The following is a 27,044-nucleotide window of genomic DNA, read 5'->3' as shown; positions in this document are numbered from 1 at the left end:
CTCTGAGTCTCTTTCCTGTCATCAAACACCTATTTTGCTAATGTTTTCTCACCCATTCTATTTGGGTGGACATTCCACCTTAGATTAGCTCAACTGACACATTCTGAATACTAATAATGTCAAGTTCTTTTCTAATTTTCTAATATCTTCATTTTTAATATGATTCTGGCATTGATACCATCAGTTCACTCCCCTAATTTTTCTCAGAACCCTCATATCTGGGTTAGAAATAAAGCAGTTTGATGAAGTGCTTTATTTCTAACCCAACTCTCAGATCCATACTTTAAACTGGTTTAAAAACACTGTTTTTGTATACTGCTAGTTTGGTGTTTTGGCTAATTTCCCTCTTATTCCATATAATGTATTCATCTGGCTACCCACCATACCAGCTTTGCTTATTCTGTCTATTTCCAGATTTAATCTGCCATCTGCACTAAAATCTATGCTTAAATAGCTGAAGCATTTTACATTTTCTATAAGATCCCCATTTAGAAAGCAGCTGAATTTTCTGTACTCCTGCCTATTTTCATAGTATTTTCTTTTTATTGCTGATTGTCATGCCAAATTTGTTACAGCTGTTATTCAATTTAGTTAGTGAATCCTGGAGACTTGCACTAGACGTATTTAGGAGTATAACCTCATCTGCATAAAGCAAAGAGCTAAGTTTGACATCCCCAATTCTAATATTAGGCATAATACCACTTTGTTTCATAATGTGATCCATATAGATGATGAATAAGAGTGGAGATGATGTTCATCCTTGTCTTATCCCTGATTTTACATCAAACTATCTTCCTGCATTTTCTTCAATTCTAACTGCTGACTGACAACTTAAATATAGACTGTGTATTGCTCTGTATAATGTTCCATTCATCCCATAAAACTGCAGTGTTTTGAAAAACTTTTCTTTGGGCACCTTGTCATGTGCATTTTCCAGATCTAGAAAACTTGAGTACAAATCCTTGTCATATTCCCACAATTTCTCAACTAGTAAATAACAAATTAGCAAAATTTGTTCTTGACACAAGGGGGTTCTTAAAAGCTTTGAATTGGACTCCCCCCCAACACATGATGTTGGTCTTACTAGTTTGATTTCCTTCTTAATGGTTGGGAATAATGAAATTAGAAAATAAGAAGAAAATGTATCAGTCGCTCTTAAAAGACTCTAGTTTATAGTAGCTTTTTTAATAGTGTTCAAAAATTAATAGGAGTTACAGAAATCAGTAAATCTTAGCTTTAGTAAAGCTTAGGCAAAAAAGAACAATTGACACTTATAAGAGAATTTTGGCATGTGATGGTGATATTTCTAGGATTACAGGTGATTATAAAATAATAAGCTGATCTGATTGGTGTATATCAATCAGATCATGTATAGATAAAATTTAATATAATGGAAAGAAATTCATAGCTAAAAGAGAAATGAGAAAATTACCCAGAGAGAGAGATATACTGGAATTTCATTTTAGAGAGAGAGAGAGAGATTTAGTAAACTTCAGTCAAGTGACTTATAAAATTTTAAATAATTTGAAACAAGAGGGAATGTAAAAATCAATTTGTTTGATAAAAACTTCATGGCTGTGGTATTTTCAGGATTTATGGTCACATACTATGAAAGAATTAGAAATACCACAATCCAAAAATAATCTGGTGAAACACGTTTTTTTGTTTGCAAGAATTCTATGACATTAAATATCTTCAAACACAATAAATCATCTGGAGAAATGCTATTAACATCAAACTGCTCAAACTAAAAACTCTTGAAATCTTAAATAAGCAAATTCTTGAAACTTTTAAATCAAAACTTAAATCATAAATGGAATATGGGTTAGGAGAGATACACCAGAAAACACAGTTATTCCAATTTATTAAAAAAAATAAAAAAAGAGAGAGTGAGAGAGACACAACTATAAAGCCTGTGAAAATTATCATGAAATAAGTCTTCTCAATGTTACACATACATGTAAAAATTATAGACTGTTGACCGATAATATATATAACATTCTTTCGTAAGTTTATCACATCTTCTTTCTATCTCTTTTCTATTTCTATCTCTATCACATCATCTTTCTCCTCTTTACAAGTGTCTGCAGTCCTCATAATCTACATTCCATAATCCCTATATTATTTTTGTAACTCTTCTCTGTATCCTTTTCACAGCGTCTTCAAACAGAAAACAACAAATTTACAAATGATTGACCAAGTTCATCATATCAGGGCTTCATAAAATAGTAAAATTGATTTCCTTATCCTTATGTACTAATGTTCATTTTAGCATTGCAGTATTTACAATTTTTACAATGTGACTATCAAATTTCAAATTCCCATTCAGTATAATTCCAAAATCCGTAGTCTCATCAGTTCGATCTTGGGATAGTGTCATCCTTAGTAGCACATGCAAGACACATGTAACTCAGCTAAGTCATTATTTTTTAGTAGATATTAACGAAATTGTTATACATATTTGGTGGTTAGTTAAGTTGTGTTATTTAATCATCTATTATCAAGTGTTTTCTTTTCAGAATTGTTTTTTTTAAGGTGCCAATATGTATGAGAAAAATGGCAACCAAGACATCAATGTTGATTGATATCAACTTGCAGGATTTAGTGCAATATAGTGTGTGTTTAATGTATTCATTGCTGAGAATGAATGGTTTGTGATTGAGAGCGAGAATGGAGAAAATATTTGTTGGAAATGTTTGGCAAGCTTTGTGGATTGTCAAGGCTTTGTGGAGAATGTAGTGGAAGTAGCGAGTGATACACCTCCAAATCAAAAAATTAGAATAATCAAAGAAAATGTGTTGAATGATGTGCAATTCTAATTTATTGCATTGAATAGAAATAATTATCAAATATGAATTAGCATAATCTAAATCTACATACTTTGTAGATTATATAACCATGTAAGCACATAAAAATGTAATATAAATTATAAGAAAACTGTTATTTGAAAACATTCACAAAATTAGAATAATTTTTAACTTGGTTCAATATATTAGAGTATTCCAAATTTTTCTGATTGGTTTCCATAGAAATAGCATATATTTTGGTGGTTGCAGGACTGACTCCATCATTTGCACCTGGATTTCAGTTTATCATTTACTAAACATGTGTTGAACGAGTGACATGTTGGAAGATAAGAAGTTTCGTATGGTTTCTCTACACAAAGAAGCAAACTCTAGAGTTTAAGCTAAGGAATTGAAATGTTCTCAAGCAAGCATGAGTAAAGTATTGAGACAGTATTCTAATAACTGGAGTTTTCAAACTAATCATTGCAATAGTGGTCGAAAAGTAATAACTGCATCAAAAGATGAGAGGAGATTGAAGAATATCATGAAGAAAAACCGCTTCCGAAGTGTAAGGTATTTTCACAGGAGATCGAAAGAACTATTATAGATGTGAATGTGTCCAAATCGGTGACATTGAGGCAACTTCACAAATTGGGTTTTAAATCACATGTGCCTCAGACAAAGCTACATAACTTCCAAGCAAAAGGCAGCTAGAGTACAATGGTGTAAGCAAAGACTGTTGTAGGGTCAAGAGGACTGAAAAAAAAAAAAGGTACTTTTTAGGGATGAAAGCGTGTTTTGTGTGTCCCTTGGTTATCAAGGCAGATGTGTTTGGCATATTAAGCAAGAAGCATTTGATAAAGAATGCAGGAAACATTCAGTGAAATTTGCAACCTCTGTCATGGAATGGGCTTGTATGGCTGCAGAGGGTCCACTTAAGCTTTGTATTATGTACGAAAGAGTCAATTCCAAAGTGTACCAAGACATTCTTGAGCACTCTATGTTACTGCCATCAAAAGATTTATGTGATGGTTATTTCATTTTTCAGCAAGATTCAGCTTCTTGTCACACTTCCAAGACCACCATTAGACGACACAAAGAAAGGCAAATTAGTATAAGTCCTTGGCTGACAAACTCACTGGATTTAAACCCCATTGAGAATTTGTTGGGAATTATGTGAAACGTCTTCAAGAATTCTACACCAGGAGACAAAAAATTAACTTGTTTCTAGTCTGCAGACCATGTGGGCATGTTTTGATTTAAAAAAACACTGTGAACCACTAGCAAATAATATGCCTGACCATTTATGATTGGTCATAGACGCCAAGGAGAATGCAACAAAGTATATAATTTATATTACGTTTTCATGTATTTACATGGTCATATAATCTACAAAGTATGTTGATTTAGATGAGAGGATCTTAACCTTTTTTTGCCTGGCACTCCCTTTAAACTATTTGTATGGCCTGGTGCCCCCTTTCTCAGTTTTACACTAGGTTAATGACTCAATAAGACAATATATTATTAGGCCAACCTAAATTACCATCAACATATTTGAACTGATAGTTAATTAAAAATTAATGATTTTGATACAAATGAATTTTTACTCAAAAAAAATGTAAACTTACAAATGATTTTGAGAGCATGTGGTATGAGGTAGAGGTGGGCAAGACAGGATATTTAGTGGGGTGTTGCTACAGACCCAGGAGCACAGAGGATGAGGACCAGGAGATGTTTAGACAGTTAAGTTTGGCAAGTGCAAGAAGAATGATTGTTATGGAAGATTTTAATTACAGTAGTATAAGTTGGAGAGAGGAAGATGCATGTAGCAATAGGGGAATGGAATTTCTAGAATTCTTAAGGGACAAATGTCTTAAGCAACATATAACAGAGGGAACAAGAGGTTCAAGAGTTTTGGATTTGGTTATAGCATCAGAAGAGTTGATAATAACTGAGATGACATCTCTCCCACCAGTTGGAGAGAGTGACCATGTGCTTTTGACTTGGAAAATGAATAGACATGCAGGAGTATCAAAGAGACGGGGCAGGTGATTATAATAGTCTTAGACGTCAACTTCGGGAAGTTTCATGGAGAGAAGAATTGGAAGGCCGGGATATCATTAGTGCATGGGAAATTGTGAAAGAATATTTGTTAGCAGCAATGGTAAGTTGTATACCACGAGTGAAGAAGAGGACACAATTTGGAGTAAAGTGGATGACAAACAATATTAAACAGGAATTGCATGCGAAAAGAGGCTACGGAAGAGATATAAGGAGACAGATGAAGAGAAGATGCATGAAGAATACAAGACACAGGCCAGAAGAGTGACTAGTGTGGTAAGGAAAGCAAAACTGGAATATGAGAGGAGATTGGAACTTAGATCCAAAGAAATTCCTAGGGAATTTTTTAGCTATGTGGCAGTAGGAGGAGAAATGACTGTGGAAGAATGACATTGTGGGATAAAAATGGAAATAGAGTGACTGATACAGAGGACATAGTGGAATTGTTCAATGAACACTTTATTGGAGTATTTCATCCTAGAGGAATCAGTTTTAATGCAAGAGGGATAGGGCAGGTTTGAGGTTAAGAGGTACAGGAGGAGAGTGTGTTTCAGATACTGAGTACTCTAGATGTCAGTAAAGCTTTGGGACTGGATGGTATTTCACCACGAGTTTTGAGAGAATGTGCTAGGGAACTGACAGTGCCTTTAACATGGCTTTTCAATGAAAGTCCGGCTGTGGAATGGAAGGAAGGTAAGATAGTGCCATTGCATAAGGGTGGTAACAGACTGGACGTGTCTAATTATAGGCCAGTTTGTGTGTCATTAGTAGTTGTTAAGATCTTGGAGAAAGTAGTGAGGGACCGTATACAGCATTGGGCAGATGAGGGTAATGTTATCTCTGAGAGTCAACATGGATTTGTGAAAGGGCTCTCTTGATTTAGCAATATGCTAGCCTTTTATATTAAAGTTACAAGAACATTAGATGAGGGAAAGGCATATACTGCAATTTTGTTAGACTTAGCGAAGGCGTTTGACAGGGTGCCACATGATAAGCTGATATTTAAGTTGCAGCACATGGGTCTGGATGTCAAATTGGTCAACTGGATTCAGGATTGGCTGTCTGATAGGTATCAGAGCGTTGCGTATGGTGGAGCAGTTTCAAGGAGGCAGAGGGTTACAAGTGGGGTCCCACAGGGCTCAGTACTAGGACCTATATTGTTTAACCTTTATATCAATGTCATTGCCAATGGATTGCAAAGGAATATTCAGTTGTTTGCGGATGATGCGAAGCTGGGAGGGATTATTAGTAATAGTGCAGATGTGGTAGCCCTGCAAGAGGATTTGAATAAGCTAGATAGATGGGCAAATGAATGGGGGTGTCAGTTTAATGCAGCAAAATGTAAGGTCTTGAGGTTTGGGAAACATCGATGAAATGCTGCATACTCTATGGGAGGAGTTATATTGAAGGAAGTAGGGAAGACGAGATCTGGGGTTGATGATTGATAGAAACCTGAAATTTAGGTGACATATTGCAAAAGTGGTGAAGATAACACAGAGGATTGCTGCAATTATGAGAAGGACACTGACCTGCAGAGATAAAAGGGTTATCATTCCGTTGTATAAGTCTCTGATCAGACCACACTTAGACTATTGTTCTCAGATTTGGTCCCCAGGATTTGAAGGGGATAAATTAACTGTGGAAAGGGTACAAAGAAGGTTTCAGGACTGTACCATGTTATTTATGAGGATTGGCTGAGGGAATGTGGACTGCAGAGTTTGGTGGATAGAAGGAGAGGTGATATGATTGACACTTTTAAACTGTTGAGAGGTGGTTACGGGGTTGACACTGGGAAGTTCTTTTGCTTGGTTGAATAGCAGGAAGGAGTGATGACAAGAGTCCATTCCTGGAAGTTACGAAAGGAAACTGTGAGCAAGAGGGTGCGTAGTGGTGAGAGCGAGAATGGTCAATGAGTTTCAGGAGTGGTATGATAGACTTTGTGTTTCTTGGGGGGGGGGGACTCCCCTCAATGAGTCTTGAGAGACTTTATGTTCTTAGGAAGGACCTCCCACGATGAGTCTTTTGACTCCATGGAGGCCTGAATAATAATAATAATAATAATTACTGTATTTAATAAGCCAATCACTACCCTGAGCCTGAGCATGATGAGATCCTGCTAATTTTTCAATATTAGGTTCAATATTCAACAAACAGTCTCAAGTCTCCTCTTTCACTTATTTGCAATCTATATTGCTGCGTAGCTAACAATTGCAACGCAATGCTGAATCCTTTCTCAAACAAGTGTGAAGAAGGAAAAGGAATGAGCAGTAATTTTATTTTTTGCCAGAGCTGAGGATACTTTCATTGCATGTTTGGCCAGAATTTTTCATACCCACATTGCTGAAATTGTACTTGAGGTTCAAAATCACTATATGTCAATAAATTCTTCACACAAATTTGGATGAACAGAAGTGGCATCAGAAAAAAATGGATTTATGATGCAATTGGGTATTTTAAGCTCATCACAATCTTTGAATCTTATCAAGTCTTCTCTCAGTGTCAGAAAGTGGGAACTGCAAAAAATCTCGTCCTGCACTGCTCTGCTTGTAGAATGTTAATTTGCTGATAAAAGCATTTATAATTCCCTTTGCTTTAATAAGATTCATGTTGCTTCCCTGCAATTTGATATTAAATTCATTTAATTGGTGAAAATATCGGAAATATATGCAATGTCAACCTTTTCCTTTTTTAGAAGATACACATTCTCATTACGTGAATTAAGAGGTTCCAAAACAGTATCGTAGAGATCATTAAAGCGTTGCAGACAGTTTCCCTTTGAGAGCCATCTAACTTCAGTGTGAAGGAAAAGACTCTCAAATTCTATTTCATTTTCATGGCAAAGTTCCCAAAAAATATGGATATTCAATGACTGGGCTTTTATTTTATTCACTGCTATTTTAATAACTTCATCCAAAGTCTTATGTAGTCTAGTGCTAAGATGTTTTGCAGCTAAGTGCTGTCTATGAAGAATGCAGTGAATTGTAAAGATTGGAACTGCTTTTTAATGTGCTATAAATCCATGGTGACAACCAATCATAGCTGGTGCTCCATCAGTTGTACATGCAATAATATTTGTGAGAGGAATGTTTTTATATTAAAAGTCTTTAACAACCTTAAAAATTGTAGAAACTTTTGTGTCAATTTTCAGTTGTTCTGCAAATACAAACTCTTCAATAATTTCTCCATTAGTATTTATTTAACTCACATAGGCCATTATTGTTGTCACATAAAGTTGTCTCATCAAGCTGCAAAGAAAATTCTATGGTTTTTATATCATCACAAAGTTTTTTTTTTTTTTTCAATGTCCTTTGCCACTTCAATTCTTGTTGATACTGAACTATTGATGAAAGGAATTGACAACTCATATTACTTTTACCTGGGCTAATCATCATACCTAAAACTTCATTTATAGCTGGTAAGATGAAAGTTTTATAATAGTATGTGGCTTTCCATATTTGGCAATTAATTTTGAAAGTTTGTAAGACACAACAAGTTCCTTCTCTTGTTGGTTACTTTGTTTTGCAAACCCTTTAAGTGCAGGACGATTTTTAAATTTAGTCTTTAATATGCAAAAGTATTCCACATCCTTGTCACTGGCTCAGCATCACAAGCATGCAGAGTGATGGAACGAATCTCCCACACCTAGTCAAAGTGACCTGTGATACATCAACGAACTGATTGGTGTTCATAGCGACCAAGAATAACTTGTCAGAAAGTACCTCTGCCATACAAGTCTGTTCAGATCTCACTTTCACTGCAAGAGGAAGGTAGAAGATTGTGACAACATCTGGGGATAAAAACAACAAAGTGGAGACAACGCATGAACAATCAATTATTGTCCATGGATGTCTATGGAAATAAGATCATTGTAGGTACCTCTGTCCTCGGCAACAGCCTTCCTCGTGAAGTAATTCCCAATAGCTATAGCCTCAAACTCTTCAAGAAAAATGATACTAGATTTCTTCTTTACCAATCTTCACCTGTACTCCACACAGTACACTATAGGTTCTTCTAACTCTTGTGTAAGGGGGGTTGATAGGGGAAAGAAAAAAAAAACTTATAAATTACAGTCACTACTTTTTTGCACTCAAGTGATCATGGAGACCTTTTAAGCATTGTCCAGAGAAGCCTCATGTAGAATAGAAAAAGGTTTTATTGGGAATAAGAATCTCTCTATAATTATTATCATCAGCAAAATAAAAAATAATGCTATATTGGATTTACATTCAGCTTAAAATTTAGAAGGCATGCGTAGTTAATGTGCGGTATTCACAATGTTCTTCATAATAGGATTTTGCTTTCAGGAATTATCTGCCTCCTTTTCTTCTTTTTATCCTCCACTTTTTGCTACTTTTTTTGTTTGTTTGTTTCCCATTTTGCAGCCATCTTACTTAGTTTCCAGAGATTTTTTTTCTCCACAGTACCACCCTTCCTCATCATATTCTACCTTTTGGTTCAGTGTTTTTATTTTTAGTTAATTATATTATTTGTTTCCCTTCTTTTATTTAGTTTTTGTTTTTATACACTGTTTTTATTTTTTTTAATTTTTTTTGTTTTGTTTTGTTTTTTAATTGCTATCAGTTCCCTTTTCCCAAAATGTTTGTTTGGACATTAACTTACTACTTTTGTTGTGTCCACTGAAGTCTTTCCTACATTGGAACACATCCCCATGAATGAACTCTGTGATGAGACCTCTCTTAAAAAAGTAAGTTATGATTGTTTATTCTTTCAGTTATAGTCTACTTTAAAACACTTTATTCTGAAATAATATAGTAAGCATTCATAGCATTTTAGTAAAAATCATGTGGTATAAAAAATCAATGATGACAAGAGGCCATCCCTGTAAGTTATGAAAGGAAACTGTGATCAAAAGGGTGAGGAGCGGTTTCTTTGTATGGAGGGTGATTGAACTATGGAATGCATTGCCTGATGGAGTGGTGAGAGCGAGAACGGTCAATGAGTTTAAGGAGTGGTATGATAGACTCTGTTTCTTAGGGGAGACCTCCCCTCAATGAGTCTTGATGGACTTTGTGCTTCTTAGGAAATACCTCCCACAATGAGTCTTTTGACTCCATGGAGGCCTGAATAATAATAATAATAATAAAAATAGTTAATATTAAGCTGAATTTACTCACTTTTTTTCTTTTTTTCCAAAAGTTAGTTGATGTTCAGGAAGGAGAGAGGGTTGTGGACTTTGCAGTAGCGTTTGATCTGGCAATTGTGAACTCGTTTTTCTTCAAGAGGGAAGAACATTTGATAACATTTAGAAGTGGTAACAACAGCTCACAAACTGACTACATTTTGACTAGAAGAAAACATCTTAAGGCTGTGACAAATTGTAAGGTAATTCCAACAGATCAAGTAGCACAACAACACCGACTGTTGTGCGCAGACTTTAAATTAAGATCGAAGATAAGAACTTCTGGTTGCCATGGGATGAAGACAATTAAGTGGTTTCGCTTAAAAGAAGAGAGTGTGAGGAATCGTTTTAGGGAGAGAGTGTTAGAGAGGATTTCGAATGGACTGAAAGTGTACAAGATTGGTGGAAACATAATTCAAAAGTAATCCTGAGCTGTGCAATCGAGGTGCTTGGTGAGACATCTGGAAAGATTAGAGAGCAGAAGGAGGGTTGGTGGTGGAATAATGATGTACAAGTGGCAGTGACAGCTAAGAGGAAGGACAAGCAGAAGTGGGATGAGTCAAGAGTGGAAGAGGACAGAGAGGTGTACAAAGAGAGAAAGCAAGAAGCCAAGAGAGTTGTGGCACAGGCGAAGGCCATGGCATATCAAGATCTGTATGATCAATTAGAAACAAAGGAAGGACAGAGAAAAATTTACCAACTAGCGAAATGTAGAAATAAAGCAGCTAAGGACATCTTACATGTGAGGCAGATCAAAGATGCTGAAGGAAGAGTATTATGGAGGGATGTGGACATAAGAAACAGATGGAAAATATACTTTGAGGGACTTCTGAATGAGGAAAATGCAAGGACTCACAGAGGAGATGGGCAGCCTTCTGAGGGGATGGTGCAGAACATCAGTAGAATGGAAGTGACGGAGGCCATGAAGAGGATGAGGAATGGAAAAGCGGTGGGCCCCGACAGAATTCCAGTGGAGGCATGGAAGGCACTGGGGGAAGAGGGAATTGACCTGCTGTGGGACCTGTTCATGAAAGTTTGCCAACAGGAAAATATACCCGAGGAATGGAGGGAGAGTACTCTTGTTCCCATCTACAAGGGTAAAGGGGATGCACAAGACTGTAAAAATTACAGAGGAATAAAGTTGATGTCCCACACAATGAAGATCCCAGAAAGGGTTCTTGATGGTAGATTGAGGGAGGAGGTGGAGATTGCAAAGGAACAATTTGGCTTCATGCCTGGTAGATCAACAACAGATGCTATCTTTGGGTTACGACAGATGATGGAAAAATATCGAGAGAAACAAAGGGAGCTACATCTGGTATTTATTGATCTGGAGAAAGAATACGATAGAGTGCCAAGGCAAGAAGTCTGGAGGTGTCTGAGGGAGAAGAAGGTGCCGGAGAAATATGTCAGGTTGGTGCTGGAAATGTACAGAAATGTGAAGATAAGTGTTCGGACCTGTTTGGGACAGACAAAAAGTTTTCAAGTAACAGTTGGCTTGCATCAAGGGTCAGCATTAAGTCCGTTTCTGTTTAATATTGTGATGGAGGTGGTAACAGAGGAGGTGAGAGAAGATGCACCTTGGACAATGTTGTATGCAGATGACATCTTGCTGTGTGTAGATTCAAGAGAAGAAGCGGAAACTAAACTGGAAAGATGGAGAAAAGTACTGGAAGAGAGAGGTATGAGACTGAGCAGAAGTAAGACAGAGTATATGTGTTGCGCAGTGGGCGGTGGCCAGGAGACAGACCTGGAGCTGGAAGGAAATGTCATCAGGAAGGTGAGAGACTTTAGATACTTAGGTTCGACAGTGGAAGAAGATGGAGGAGGTGAGAAGGAAGTGGGATGCAGGATACAAGCAGGTTGGAGGAACTGGAGGGAGATGGCTGGAGTGTTATGTGATAAGAGGGTGCCGATCAATCTGAAAGGCAAAATTTATAGGACAGTAGTGAGGCCAGCTATGACATATGCTATAGAAACTGTGGCCCTGAGGAAAAATAACATTAGCAGGATGGAAGTAGCAGAGATGAGAATGCTTAGGTGGATGTGCGGTGTGACCAGAAAGGATCATCTGAGAAATGACTGTCAGGGGAACAGTGAAAGTTACGAACTTAGGAGCGAAAATACAGGAGGCAAGGTTGAGATGGTTTGGTCATGTGATGAGGAGGGAGGACGAATATGTGGGAAGAAGGGTCATGCAGATGGATGTGCAAGGAAGGCGGAAGCGTGGGTGGCCAAAGAAGAGATGGAGAGAGCTGGTAGAAGAGGACTTGAAGATGAAGAACTTGGATGTGGTGACAGCCCAAGACAGGAAGGTGTGGAGGAGACTCATAACAAACAGTGACCCCACTTAAGTGGGAGAAGCTGCAGAAGAAGAAGAAGAAGAAGTTGATGTTCAGATTTGACAATATTCCTTAATCTCTATCTGGTTCAAGATTATAGAATTGGTTATTGTGAGTTTAGAACAATGCAAGGAAAAATAACGAGCTCATTATTATTATTATTATTGTTATTATTATTATTATTATTATTACGTGACACCTCCAGGGAGTCCAAAGACTCATCGAGGGAGGGCACCTACTCTGCAGTTCTGTCTCCACCACTCAATCCAACTACAACTGCACCAACACCATCTACTGCCCACTACTAATACTAGTTGAAAGTTTATTTTTCACTTGGTCAGACTATAATAAATTTAGTTTAATCCTTTATCCAAGTGTGTGCAAACCAAGTTTGCGCCTGAAAGTATCTTCAGGACTGGGGTAAAGTGGTACAACACCGGGCGACTCCTTGCAAAGGTGGAGCAAACTACCAACAAATTCCCTTAATGCATAACATTATACATATCTGCAAGGAGATGTGTTTTGCATTATGGGAGATACTGAGATAGGAGTGTTGGTAACTTGCTCCACCTTTGCAAGGAGTCGCCCAGTGTTGTACCACTTTACCCCAGTCCTGAAGATACTTTCAGGCACAAACTTTGTTCTCATACACTTGGATAAAGGATTGAACTAAATTTATTGTAATACTAATGCTAGTATTTCCACAGACAACCACAAACATCCATGCCCATGGCAGGATTTGAACCCGCAGCCTTTTGGCTGGAGAGTGGACACGCTAACTACTTGGCTGACCGGGCCGGCTCATCACTGCAAAAATTGAAGTAAATATAAAAAGCCAGAAGATTGATTGTTTATGTGAGCAACGGTATGACCATATGAGATTTTTTGAGCTACTAAAGGACTAGTTGATAACAATATATAACCCCTCTCACCTAAACCAACCCCACCTTCTTGCAGGTTAGTCTATTTCTATCTGGTCTCTATCACAGTCATGAGCCAAAACATTATGACCACCCAGCCTGTTTCTGGCACTGTTTGCCAGAAAAAGACTGGTGGTATTCTTATGTGGGTTGTTATGGACATCGCCTGTATCCCCATTGAACAAATTTTGACCATAAATTCTTACCTGGTGATTATGTTGGACTAGGGTCTTCAATATGTTCCAGATCAATCAGCGTGGCTTGATGGATCTGGAATACAAGAAATTTTCTATAAAAAAAAAAAAATAAATAAAAATAAAAAATAAAAAAAAAATACCCTCTCCCTCTAAAAAAAACTAATAAACAATAAAGATTTAACCAAGAAAGCAACATAAACCCCACAAACATTAATAATACATAAAAAAAAAAAAATTTAATTCCATATTCACTTCAGCATTTGGAGTACTATACCTTAGTAACTATTACTACTGTCAAATTCATCTACTCAAACTACACCTTTTTTATACACTGTAGATATCCAAAGCATCATGCTACAAAATGCCTTTGCCTCAAGGAAGGCAAAGGCACAGATACATTTATGGCATCTGTGATGCTTACAAGCTTGTCCCTAAGAACCCTAAACTCGTATGACAAGTTCCAGATTCATACATTACAGGTTTCTCTGAAGCAATTGCAAAATCATCCTGAAAAGATGTGGTTTAGTCCCTGCATTCTTCCCTGTAAACAAAATCTCCTCCTAGTTACTCTCTACAAAAGATTAACAAAAGGCCCCCCCCCCCCTTCACCTCCTTGTGCTTGCCAAGTTCATTGTGATTGAAGTATAAACAGGGGCAAACAGAATATTCAGTTGAAAATGACTGTAGGAAAACCAGTTTGCATCACCTACAATAAGCCTGAAAAATCTGGCTTGGCATAGCTGGAGTGGACACTAATCACTATATCTGCTGGTCCAATACATGCCGTGTTATTTTGGTGTCTGTTTATGTTTGAGGGTTGTTTAAAGAGAGTGTTGAAGCAATTTTATGCCACCCAAACTTAAATTGAAATGACTGTCTATTCATTTCATAGATTTGGGAGAGTCCCCTCCTGATAAATAGCAAGCAGTAATCACTCCCCCCCCCCATTTTTTCTTCGTGTAATTTTTAATGAATTTATTTGAGTAATTTTTTAACATTATTTATTGTATTTCATTTTATTTCATTTATTTTGACTTTTAATTTTAACTTCATTTTATTTTGCAATGACCCATTGTATGGTGGCACTCCAATATATTGCTCAGTGTGAAAAAAATTATACAAGGATTAATAATAAAATTATTATTATTTCTTGTGACAAAGACAAGGCTGACCTTCTGGAATCATTCTTCTTTAACTCTTTCATTGATGAACAAGGCAAATTATCCTTCCCTCACTTTAGCAAGAACTATTCCTCCCTTTAGTGTTTTGTCAGAAGGAAATTACAAAAATTAAAAGAATCCTAATAACACTATGTCATCTGAACATAGTGTGATCCTTCCTATTGTGGTAAAAACCTGTGCTCTAGAATTAACACTGCCTTTGTCAGGCATTTCTGCTTAATTGTCATCTATCCTGTAGCATAAAAATGATCTTATATTCAGTCCACTCCAAAATAAGTGAGAATAAATAAGCGAGCCTCCATAGCTCAGTTTGGTATAGACGATGCCCTTTGGTGAGGAAGACCTGGGTTCGATTCCCGTCCAGGACATGAGGAACCTTTATCTGGTCTCTTTCAACTAAAGGCGAATTAGCCAGTGTCATATAGAGGTAGAGGGTTTTTTCACCCCTCAAAACAGGCAAACTGGCCCGTGAACACACACACACACACACACACACACACACGGATCTATAGTCATAAAATCCATACTTAACCCCTCATTAGGAGGGCTCAACAGTCCTAAGGGGCAGTTGAAGAAAGGGGGAACCCCCACACAAAATAAATAAATTCCAAAATAAGTGATAAATCAGCCAAAGAACTTACCAATTGCTCTTAGTTCAGTTCTCTCCAAAAGTCATGGAGAAAACCATCAATTTCATCATCACCTTGAGACATCACACTTGATCCACAGCTGATCTCCTAGCCATGGAAAGGTTTGGCAAAACTGGTATGGTTCATCTTGGCATTTCTAGGCATTTGACCAGGTCCTGCAGAGAGCTTCTGCTCACCCAAACTACCGTCTCGTGGTCTGCTTTTTGTCCTTTGCAGTTTGGTCATCTTCCTTTATTGCCATTCACTACATGTCATGGTTGATGGTTTCATCTCAATTTCCTTACTAATGTTGAAGTATCGTAGGCCTTTGTACTTTCACTAGATTACTAAAACATGACCTTCAGCAAATCTGTGGTGTCCATCAAAGAGAATACCACTGTTGTCAATCTAATTACAACATAATAACCCCTCACTAACCTCAAATCTTATTAAAGATTTGAGGTCAGTGAGTGTACTGATGACAGTACACTCTATTCCTCTTTGTCATTTTACATATCTTGTAGTATGAAATTATTATTTTTATCCTCAGACCTCCATGGAGTCAAAGACTCACTATGGAAGGTCCCTCTGTCATATGCACAGCTCATCATACCATTAATGTCTTTCATTAATGTTAATGTCTTAAATACATTAACATTTTCTGCAGACATGCTCTCAGGCAATGCATTTCAATCATCCACCACTCTCCATGCAAAACACTCTCTTCTCACTCCTTTGTTCACATCACCCTTATACAGCTTCCCATGATGACCTTTTGTTCTCTCCCCCATCTTCCACCATTCTATGAAAAACTTCTCCAATGTTAATCTGATAAGAACCCCATACTTATATGTCTGTCATATCAAATCTCCTCCTGTCTAGATTCTGTAAATTGCATCTTCTCACCTTTTCTTCATACTCAAGATTCCAGAGACTAGAAACCACTTTTGTCCGTCATCTCTGGACCCTTTCCAGTACCTCTTCATCCTTTTGAAAATCAGGTGACCAAATCTCTGTGCAGTAGTCCATATGTGCCTTACTCAAGGCCTTACAATGGAACCAGAATCTACTTACTTCTACAGGTCATTGTCCTCTGCTTTATTTCAACAATTTGTTGTGCTGTATTCACAATTTTAACATGTCCTTTAAATTTTAAGTTCCTACATACCATCACATCCAGATATTGTATTTCCTCCACCTCCTCCAATATATCCCACCAAATGCATACTCTGTATCTCATCTTTGTTTTCTGAATTTTGAAACCTTACACTTTGCAACATTGAACTGGCTATCCGTTCCTATTCCCATTCACTCAGTGTATTCAAATCTTCTTGTAAAGCCACATCTGCTCTACTCCTTATAGTTCTCAACTTTGCATCATCAGCAAATAACTGAATCCCCATTCAAACCTTCCCTAGTATCATTAACATACAGGTTAAACATCAGTATCCCCCAAAATAAACCCTTGGGGCATACCACTAGGTGACATTCCTCTTCTGGAATATTGCTCCTCCATCTACAACTTGCTGATACCTATCAGATAGCTAGTCTCCAGTCCAGTGCACTAATCTAATACCCAACACCATACATCATTAGTTCTAGCCAAGTTATGTGGCGCTATCAAAAGCCAATCCAATTCACTACCTAACCCCATCCAACACCACCTGCTCTACTTTGATCAACTTATCATCAGTAATCTATCCATAGCTTTTGCAAAGTCTAAGTACACTACTTTGTATCTATCTCCCCTGTCCAATGGACCTGTCATCTTGTGATAAGTAAGCAGATTACTAAAACATGACCTTCCTTCAGCAAATCTGTGGTGTCCATCAAAGAGAATACCACTGTTGTCAATCCGATTCTGGATCCTGGTTCTCACTAACCTCTCCAACATTTTAACAACACTGACACAGGTTAGCCTGTATTTGAAGTTTAAGTTCTGTCACCTCCCTTATGAAGTGGTACAATCTTGCCTTCTTTCCACACTCCTTTGGAACTTGACCCAAAGTAAGGCTCATATTAAATAAGTATGCCAGTGCAGATGCCAACTCCCTGACACCTTCTCTCAAAATGTGATGATGATATCAATTCCCACATCCTTATTAAAATAGAGTTTATTCAATTTCCCATACACCTCTTTTCCATTACTGCCAGCCTCTTCTTCCTTTTCACTGCATGGAAAATCTGCATGATGTCACATTCACAAGGATGAAATACCTTCATGAGCTGCTTATTTAATATCTCAAATACATCCCTGTAGCATTTATCCTTTTACCATTTTTGCCAGTCAGTATCATTCTTCCATAATCATTCTTTTTTTCTGCTAACTGCATAACCAAAGAATTCCGTATGGTTTTTTTTTCCCTTCATTAACTAACTGCTGCTCATACTGCACCCGTATCAACTGAATCACCCTCCTTGTTTGTTCTTTGTACTCTTCATTCTCTTCACCTCCATCTCACACCATATTGCCTCAAACCACTGACACTATTTTCTCCTTGCATGGGTATAACTCCTTTTATGATTATAACAATTTAACTCCTTTTCTATCATCAACAGCATTCTACCTCCCTTTTTACTTTTTCTCTCTTTATGAAAAATATCTCATGCTTCCATCTCTATTCCTGTCTGGATGCCATACTCATCCAACCTCATCTCACTTATTCCAATAAGTTTTGGATAAACTAAACTTGATCCATGCAACAGTTTCGTTCCCCTTGTTTCTAATACTTCTAGCATTTGTAGACAAACATAATTCATTTCTGGATCTATAACAGGTTTTGCTGTTACCACTTATTAGATGTGACCTTGATGCCTTTCTCTAGCCATTCTCACATTACCCATCCCAGGCCATCCCATTCCTTTCTTGTTGTGTGTTCACACATTCAATTCCTCTTTTGGTATCAACATTTCTCACACTATGTTACCTTGTCTACCCTGTCTGTCTTATATGCTGCTTCTCTCATAATTCATGCTACCCACTCCTTTATTCATAAACACTATTTCAGTTTCTCTGATCAGAATCATTTTCTGCACTCATTGCTCTCACTTCCAGTAGCAGCTCTCCAGATGACTCACACCAGTTTCCATTCAAATGCAGTTCATCACTCTTATACAGTTCCATTCCTCCTTTAAACTCATCCTACATATTCACAAACTGTACTCCTTTTTCTTCACATATGTCCACTAACTTATTATTCATAATCTGTGTTCTTTGCCACAACTCATCACTGTCATACCTGAGCAACACACCGACTTCCTTTCCTATCACACTATTATTTTTTATTCTTTTCAGCAACCTCCTGATATCCAGTCTTACACTTTCCTTATTTTCAACCAAGTCAATTGTTCCTATTACCACTACCAACTCTTTTGCTCATTTACTCCTCATATCTAATGCCCAATCACTATTGTCTACTCAATCTACCTCCTGGAAAACAAACTGTGTGCATTTCACCACACCTGTGTCTTTCGTTACCTCTTTCATTCAGACATCATTCATTTCAGTCTTATTCACTGTCTCATAGATATCTACAATTCCCTTCATTACACTTCAGTTTGCATGCACTTCAACTCTTGCATTGTCTTCACCGACTTGACTTTCAAATCTTGCATCATTTTTTTTTTTTTTTTTGTTATCATTCACTCTTGCTATCTCACCATCAGTGGCACATGCTTTTTTACTGTCAGCCCCTTTGATCATGTTACCATTATTCTTGCACGCTTTCTTATCATCAGTCACACTTTTCTTCACAATCCATTTCACAAGCTTTAACATCCTTACAGTCTTTCTTGATGTCCATTTCACTTACAAAGTCGTGTTCTCTACTCTGATTCAAACAAGCCTTGTGGTCTATCATTATATCTCACTTTCTGCTTACCCATGTTTTCTCCTTTCTCTTATTCAACTTCTCCAGTGCTTTAAGCTATACCTTAAAACACTTATTTCAGGCTTCCAGTGAACAATTGTGATGGTATTACCCTAGACAGTGAAACTCACCTATCACTAATGGCATTATATTGCTTCTCTGGGACATTTTCAGCATGTTTTGACACCATAAGCGCAGCACAACTAAGTTATACCAGGAATGTTTAGAAGATAGTTATTAGCTACTATATGCTTGTGAATGTCTGTTGCTGATAAATAATATTCATCTTTCAATGTAATAACCATTGTCCTGCTTGTTATAGCCCTCAAATGATCTGAAAGTATTCCATGGTTTGTCTTTGGAGTATGGTTGCTAGATAGTTTTCACACACAGTGCTACATATTTTATAATCTGCAGTCAGTGTAAATACTTCTTATCCTTTGTATGTCAGTAGCATATGTAAGTATTTCCTACGATTGAGATGCATGGGAAAAGAAATTGGTTTTCATGTCATGTGGCATATTATCAGTTGGTTATATATTTTTGAACTCATAGCTACCAGCATTCTATAAGTATCTTGAAATGACAGAAATTTGATTGAGAAAATACATGAAGTCAAAAGTAGGTCTCCTTACCATCCCCATCCACCTGATGAAAAGGAAAATAAAATTATATTAAGTATAAGTATCTGGGAAAATCCCATGTTACTCCTCTTAAACACTATTATTATAATTACGGCTATTATAGCCTGTTTTTGTTTAGGAACCACAGCTCCTTTATCTGAATTTGTTGCCAAACTCATCAAACTACTACTAACAATGTCTATCTGTATGATCAAAAATACGGATGACCTATTCTGGAAAATAAATAACACTACTCCATCCCATGATGACATCCTCACCTCACTAGATGCAACTTCTTTATACACTAACGTGGATGTCCCCAGAACATTAGACATCGTACACACACTTCTCACTGAGGACCACACCCTACACACACACACACACACACACACACACACGCACACAAAATTAACACCAAATGACATCATTAGCTTGATCAAACTCCCAATATCTGCAAACTTCTTTAAGTTCAACTCCTTATATGTTCAAATTTTCGGTCTCCCAATAGGCCAAAACATCAGTGGTCATCTAGCAGAATTATTCCTGGCACACATTGAATCACTTCTACTCCACCCTTCTCTTCCCCCCGGCATCACCTTTTATGGCAGATATGTAGACGATATTCTATGCATTGGCAAACCCTCGCACATCTCCGCCTTACAAACATCCCTCAACGATTATAGTAACAAACTACAATTCACCTTAGAAACAGAACAGAACAAATCCATCAATTTCTTAAACCTGGCATTAATCAGAAGCAGTAACAATATAGCTACAAAGATATTCCATAAACCCACACATATCAGAAACTACCTCAATTTCAATTCATACCACCCATATTCCGTCAAAAAATCAGTCATCCTATCACAATTTATCAATGCTTACAAATTCTCAACCAACAGCAATTATCTTAACACAGGTTTTCAAAAATCGCAACTATCCTACACATCTAATAAATTACGCGAACAATATGGCAAAATCCCATCATAATGATAATACAACCAAAACAAACTTCCCGACACGTATGGTCATCAAATTGCCATACATCCAAAACACATACAAAGCCCACAAATACATTTTCAAAAACAGACTATAAGCTAGTATTCACCATGAACCAAAAATTAGCAACTCTCCTAAAACCTAAAAAATCTCTCACACACAAAGAAATATTCGAACTCCACAACGTTGTCTACAAATTTCCTTGTCAAGAGGACTGTGACGTCACCTACACCGGCTCTACAATTAGGTCCTTATGGACTAGATTACAAGAGCACTTCAGGGATTGCAATATTCCCATTCCAGAATATCTGAACACAAAAAAACATCGCAACATCAAAAAGAAAAATAAAACACAGAGTACAGGGAAGACTGAGATAGCAGCTCATGCCCTTGAACTAAAACATATCCTCCAAATTGACAAGGCCATAATCATAGACAAACAAGACAACGAAACAATGCTAAGAATAAGAATATCCGAAACTATTGCCATAAAATGCGATGAATATTCTATCAACGTCCACCGCCCCTACTTAATTTCCGAATGTTGGACGATCCAGAACCTACAATTTTAAACCACGCCTCCGGCCATGTAGCGACAACTAATGCCCTTATTTAGCAGTTGCAACTTTGTCCTGACATAGCCCTACACTCATTTCCGACAAAGTTCCGAGGATGGTCACATGACCGAAACGGTTCCACACCCCGTTAACCCTGCCCCAGTTGCCACAATTGTTTTACTCTCCCCCCCCCCCCCCCCCCCAAAAAAAATGTGTCCTAATTCAAAATAATATATGTATACATATATATATATATATATATATATATATATATATATATATATATATATATATATATAATTAATATTAACCCGGGTATCCAAACTTATTTTCCCGCATCTAAACACACCCCCATGCTCCCCACCCACTTGTAAACAACCTTCAGCGAGATCATGGAAGTGGAAGACATCGTAGAATCAAAAAAGGTATGTACCAAATTTTTTCACCTCTTTTATTCTACCTTAATTACCTTCTATACTCACCAATAATGCTCTAAATATATATACCTCTCTTGAGTATTGATAGCCAATGTATTTAAATGAGGGACACTCCTAAACAAAAACAGGCTATAATAGACGTAATTATAATAAAATTATATACTTATTTTTTTTCCTTATTTTAGTTAGTGATTAACGATGTGAAATATCTTCATGACTAGGCTACTTATATATAATTCATTTGACTCTACATCAAAGTTGCCTTAGTATCCCACAATGCAATGCTCAGACGTGATGGGTTGTGATTCTTCCCAAATGCATACACACGCATACACATATATATGTAATATATGTGTGAATGCATTTGGATGGAAGAACCACTATCCATCATGTCTGAGAAAAGAGCACATATATAGGTTTATATATATATATATATATATATATATATATATATATATATATATATTAGTACCGTTGTATAGGTTGGGAAAGAAGGTACTTGTTCACATTTGATTTGAATGACTGTATATTGTATTCCTTAGGGAACACAACATGGGGAGGACTGTTCCATAGTACAGCAGTTGCAGGGATGAAAGAGGAGGAGGAGAAGAAACTCATTCTGTGGGTTTCAAGGTGCACTGTGTAGGGGTGTTGAGCAGCAACTGCACGTGTTCCAACGAGCTTAGCACTAAGTGGAGGAATTATTGATGTTATTTCAGATGAACATTTTCCATGGAAATACAGTCATACCCTGAAGTTACGCGGTGGGTAGGACCAACAATTAATTGATAAATTAATGTAATCAAAATTATCCTGCAACTAATACTAATTGTATTGGACCAATCAACATGAGTGCTGATGTGTTATGCACTCACAACTTTCATGCATCAATATAAATGCAATCATATGGTCAAATTGACATGCATTTTGTAGCGCAGGTTGCATAAGCCACACAACAGCACACCCAACCAAAATGGGCATGCATTGTCGCTGATATATGATGATTAGTTTCCTTTCATCCATACAGATGGTAGGGGTAGCTATGCTACCGTACTAGGGAAGTGACTATGAGCAAGGTGGTTTCCCGTTGCCTTCCTTGCCATACTATATCCTATGGCTGGATCCTGTATGTTCACGAGTCTGGTTTGCCTGTTTGTGGGATGAAAAACCCAAGGATAAACTGGGAGGAAAACCCTACTGTCCATGCCCAAGATCGGCTAACTTGGCTATGGCTGAGGAAGATCCTTCAGTTCCTCATTTCTCCGACGGGAATCGAACCTAGGACACTCCTTCCCCAGGCATATGGTTGTGAAGCGCACAGCCACTAGGCTAACTGCACGGACCACTGATATATATATATATCAGTGTGTGTGTGAGAGAGGTTAACTGCTGTGTGTAACCCTTATTTGCTCATGCTTGGGTAAAATAACAAGGATGAAAACAAGAATTTCTTGTCCAACTTTTATTTAATTTCAAATAAAACTTATTTTAGTTAGTTTGTCCCACTAATTGACTCTACATGATTTTGAATATCGAAAACTGACATCAGAATTGTGTTATTTATAAATATTATAACATTTTGTTTGTTTCTTAGATTTAGCTCAGGAATATAAATTATATATATTGGTTAATTTTAAGTTCTCCCTTAGCCCCTCACACATGGGTTTATTAGACCCAGCGACAAGTGATGGAAGAGTGATTTTTTTTTTGCCCTGGCAGAAATGTACTATTGCTGGTAAGTACATTATCATTAGTATGTTACTACACTTTTGTCATAAAATTATTTATGATAGTTTGAGCTTTTTATTTCAAAAATCATATCACGAGAAAGACTTAAAAAAAAAAAAAAAAAAAAAAAAACTTTGTAATTGGGAGGCAGATATTTAGACAAGTGATAAATAGCGGGATGCAGGGGGGGGGGGAGACCAAAATTGTAATTAATGGATGTTATAATAATTGTATTGTTAGTGTTTGTGAGAATATTGACATCTATAAGAAAATGAAATACTTTAATTTTCTTAATGGGATATTAGTTATTTTATTTTATTATTTATTATATGGGATATTAATTTTTTCTTAATGGAACATTTTCTTAAAGAAAATGAAATCAAGTATTTTGTTTTCATTTCTGTTCATTTGAAATCCTCAGAAAAATTCATTACCACACAATATCTGCATACCACATCATACTACCACCTAATGCAAAAATGAGACATCATCACCCTTAAAGACGGGGCATTAGAACATCCAGTGATGATAATGAAAAAGAAATAGCATATCTTAAAGACATTCTCCAAAAAAATGGATGCAGTCTGAGAAACTATCAATAGCATTTTAAATAGACCATCTCATAATCCATAACATGAAGGTGAGTTAGACGATCTCATATGGAGGTAGCAGGGTTTTTTCTCCTGGAAACTTGAGTTTTTCATCCCATATACAGACAAATCGGCCCTTCAGAACACATACAATTTACAGGAAAAAAACACTAGCTGTGGTGGTGATAGTGGCCAGTAGATGGTGCTGATGTTAATGATTGGTAGTAGAGGTTCGGTGTAGTGGTGGAGACGGAGAGTCGTACAATATGTGTCCTCCCACAATGAGTCTTCGGATTCCTTGGAGGTGTGACAAATAATAAAATAAATAAGAATAACATATACAAAAACAGGACAGCCACAAAGGTGCTGTTTCTTATCTTACATTAAAGATGTTACAGATAAAATTGTGAAAGTTTAAAAGCAAATACAGCTTAAAAATTGCCTTTCAACCACTACAAAAGATATCCATGATGTTCAGATCACTGAAACAACCTCATGTCCCTCTAATGACCAGGAAGATACAAAATCTTCTCTATTTGCTGCATTAGGCAAATGGATCAATCTGGAATAAAAATAGGGACATAAATCAGGACTGACAAAGCATACAACCAAAGAAAAACACCAAGTAAATCAGCAGCCCACTAATATGCCATACATAGAATTTAGCAGTTAGGTACATAGATTTAAAGAAACAAGCAAAATGATATGTGTCCTACTCAATGTAATAAAAGCCAAAATCTGAAATTAAATCAACTATGAGCAGCATATACAAGGAAGAGTCTGGAAAGTTTTGATAAAGCACATAGAACAAAAATATTAAAACAACTGATATAACCACAAGAAAGAATATACTAGGATATAAGAGCATAAGTTACCCTCGTAACGCTGCTGCTAGTATGTTCTTGTGGTTTTATCAGTTGCTTTAATATCATTTTGTTCTAGATGTTTATCAGAACTTTCTAGACTCCACCCTACAAAGGACCTGTATGTTTATGAATTAGGCTGTTGTGAGAGAAGTTATACAGCACATTACAAAAATGTGTCCAATATATCATGATTTTTGAAATATAATTCAAGTTTAATTTGATAATCAAGTTATTTATTCTCCCTCTGTGAATACCTTTCTTTTTTCTATTTGTTTACGGACATACATGAAAATGTTGTACAAAACTAGCAATTAAATAGTAATTAAAAAAAAAGTTGCATATGGAACTCGCCAGACACAAAAGCATTGAAATATTAAGCCGCAAAAACCTTAACTCGGAAATCATCATTCATTGATGCTGCATTCACAAATTAATAACTACAGGAATACTTCGATTATCGCAATTCTCGATTTATTGCAATTTATAATTTGATACCAAAATTCCAATTATTGCATTCCAAATTCGAATTATCGCAGCCGCGAGATGTAGCCCACTACATATGCAACCAGTTCGAGTCGCCACTCTCCAGGTAGCACTTCGTTTTTATCCGACGGCGCCTTCTCACCACTTGCCTGAAGTGCATGTGGATATTTATTTCTCTTGTTATTTACCCCTACAATGAATGCTAAAATAAATGAGGATGATTTCAAGTCTACAGCTATCAAGAAGAAACGTAAAGTGATCAGCTTAGAAGATAAGTTGCATATGATAAATAAGTATGAAGCAGGCATACCCAAAGCCAAAATTGCAAGAGAGTACAGTCTAAATGAATCAACTGTTCGCCATATTTTAGACCACACTGCAAACTATAAGCAACTAGGAAAAATTGCATCGACATCGTCTGTGTCCCAAACTACGAGAAACAGAAGCCATCTTATGATTGAAATGGAAACGCTATTGTCAGTGTGGATAGAAGATTGTAACCAAAAGAGAATTCCTCTTAGTCAAATGACTATAAAAACAAAAGCATTGAATTTGTTTGAAACTTTAAAAAGAAAACAATTAGAAAGCGAAAATGATTTGGCGTAAGTAGTGGAAGAAGCTTTCTCTAAGTTCAGGGTGGTTTGATCGGTTCAAAAAGCAATCGAGCATTCATAGTGTTTGTGTACAAGGTGAAATTGCAAGCGCCGATGAAAAAGCAGCTAGTTTTCCTGGTGAATTGCAACAGATCATTGAAGAAGGAAATTATACCGATGATCAGCTATTTAATGCGGACAAAACAGGCTTATTATGGAAAAAAAAGCCCACTAAAACATTTTTAGCAAAAAATGAAAAATCACAGCCTGGCTACAAGGTTTCGAAGGAGCGTGTAACACTTTTACTATGTGGCAATGCTTCTGGAGATTACAAGATGAAGCCTCTCTTTATTTATCGTTCACGAAATCCTTGCCCGCTTAGAAGTTTGGATAAAAATTTTCTCCCTGTTCATTGGAGATTCAACAGAAAAGCTTGGATGATGAAGACTATTTTTGAGCATTGGTTTAAAAACTGTTTTTGTCCTGAAGCTGAAAGGTACTGCAAGTCATTAAATCTTGATTTTAAAATCTTGTTGATATTAGATAATGCACCTAGTCATCCAACAGCACTGAATGATTTGTGCGAAAATGTAAAAGTTATTTATTTACCACCTATTACCACTTCCATCATCCATCCAGTGGATCAAGGTGTAATCGCATCCTTTAAGGCATATTACCTACGGAGAACTTTTTCACAAGCAATAGAAAAGACTACAGGAGATGAAGCTATGACTTGGCAGAATTCTGGAAGGCATTCAATATCAAAAATTGCATTGGGAATGTCAAGGAAGCATGGAGTGAAGTAATGTCTAGCAACCTGAGAGCGGCATGGCAAAAGATTATTCCTCATTGTGCAAATGATTTTAAAGGATTTGAAAATGAAGTAAGCCGTGTTATCAATGACATAACTGAGTTTGGCTTTGATCTAGGACTAAAAGAAATTGAAAAAGGTGATGTTCAGGACCTGCTTCAGTCACATGATAAGGAGCTGGATGATGAAGACCTAATTAACCTCGAGAGAGAACATACTTACGATGCTCAAA

At 36.8% G+C, this 27,044-nt stretch overlaps 1 protein-coding gene across 1 annotated transcript in view; it reads left to right on the top strand.

The window, feature by feature from the left end:
- Gpo1 (glycerophosphate oxidase 1) overlaps positions 1-27,044 on the top strand; it is a 550,013-nt gene that overhangs the window by 212,920 nt on the left and 310,049 nt on the right. The window contains exon 9 of the mRNA XM_090414113.1: positions 23,391-23,476. Within this exon, the coding sequence (XP_090270239.1) occupies positions 23,391-23,476 (86 nt within the window). The remainder of the gene's footprint in view (positions 1-23,390; positions 23,477-27,044) is intronic.

This window comes from Typopeltis vanoorti, chromosome 2 (genome assembly GCF_054136105.1).
Source record: "Typopeltis vanoorti isolate ZY-2024b chromosome 2, IOZ_Tvanoo_1.0, whole genome shotgun sequence".
Lineage (NCBI taxonomy): Eukaryota > Metazoa > Arthropoda > Arachnida > Uropygi > Thelyphonidae > Typopeltis > Typopeltis vanoorti.
The sequence above is the reverse complement of the archived record's forward strand: the minus strand, read 5'-3'. Positions and strand labels throughout refer to the sequence as shown.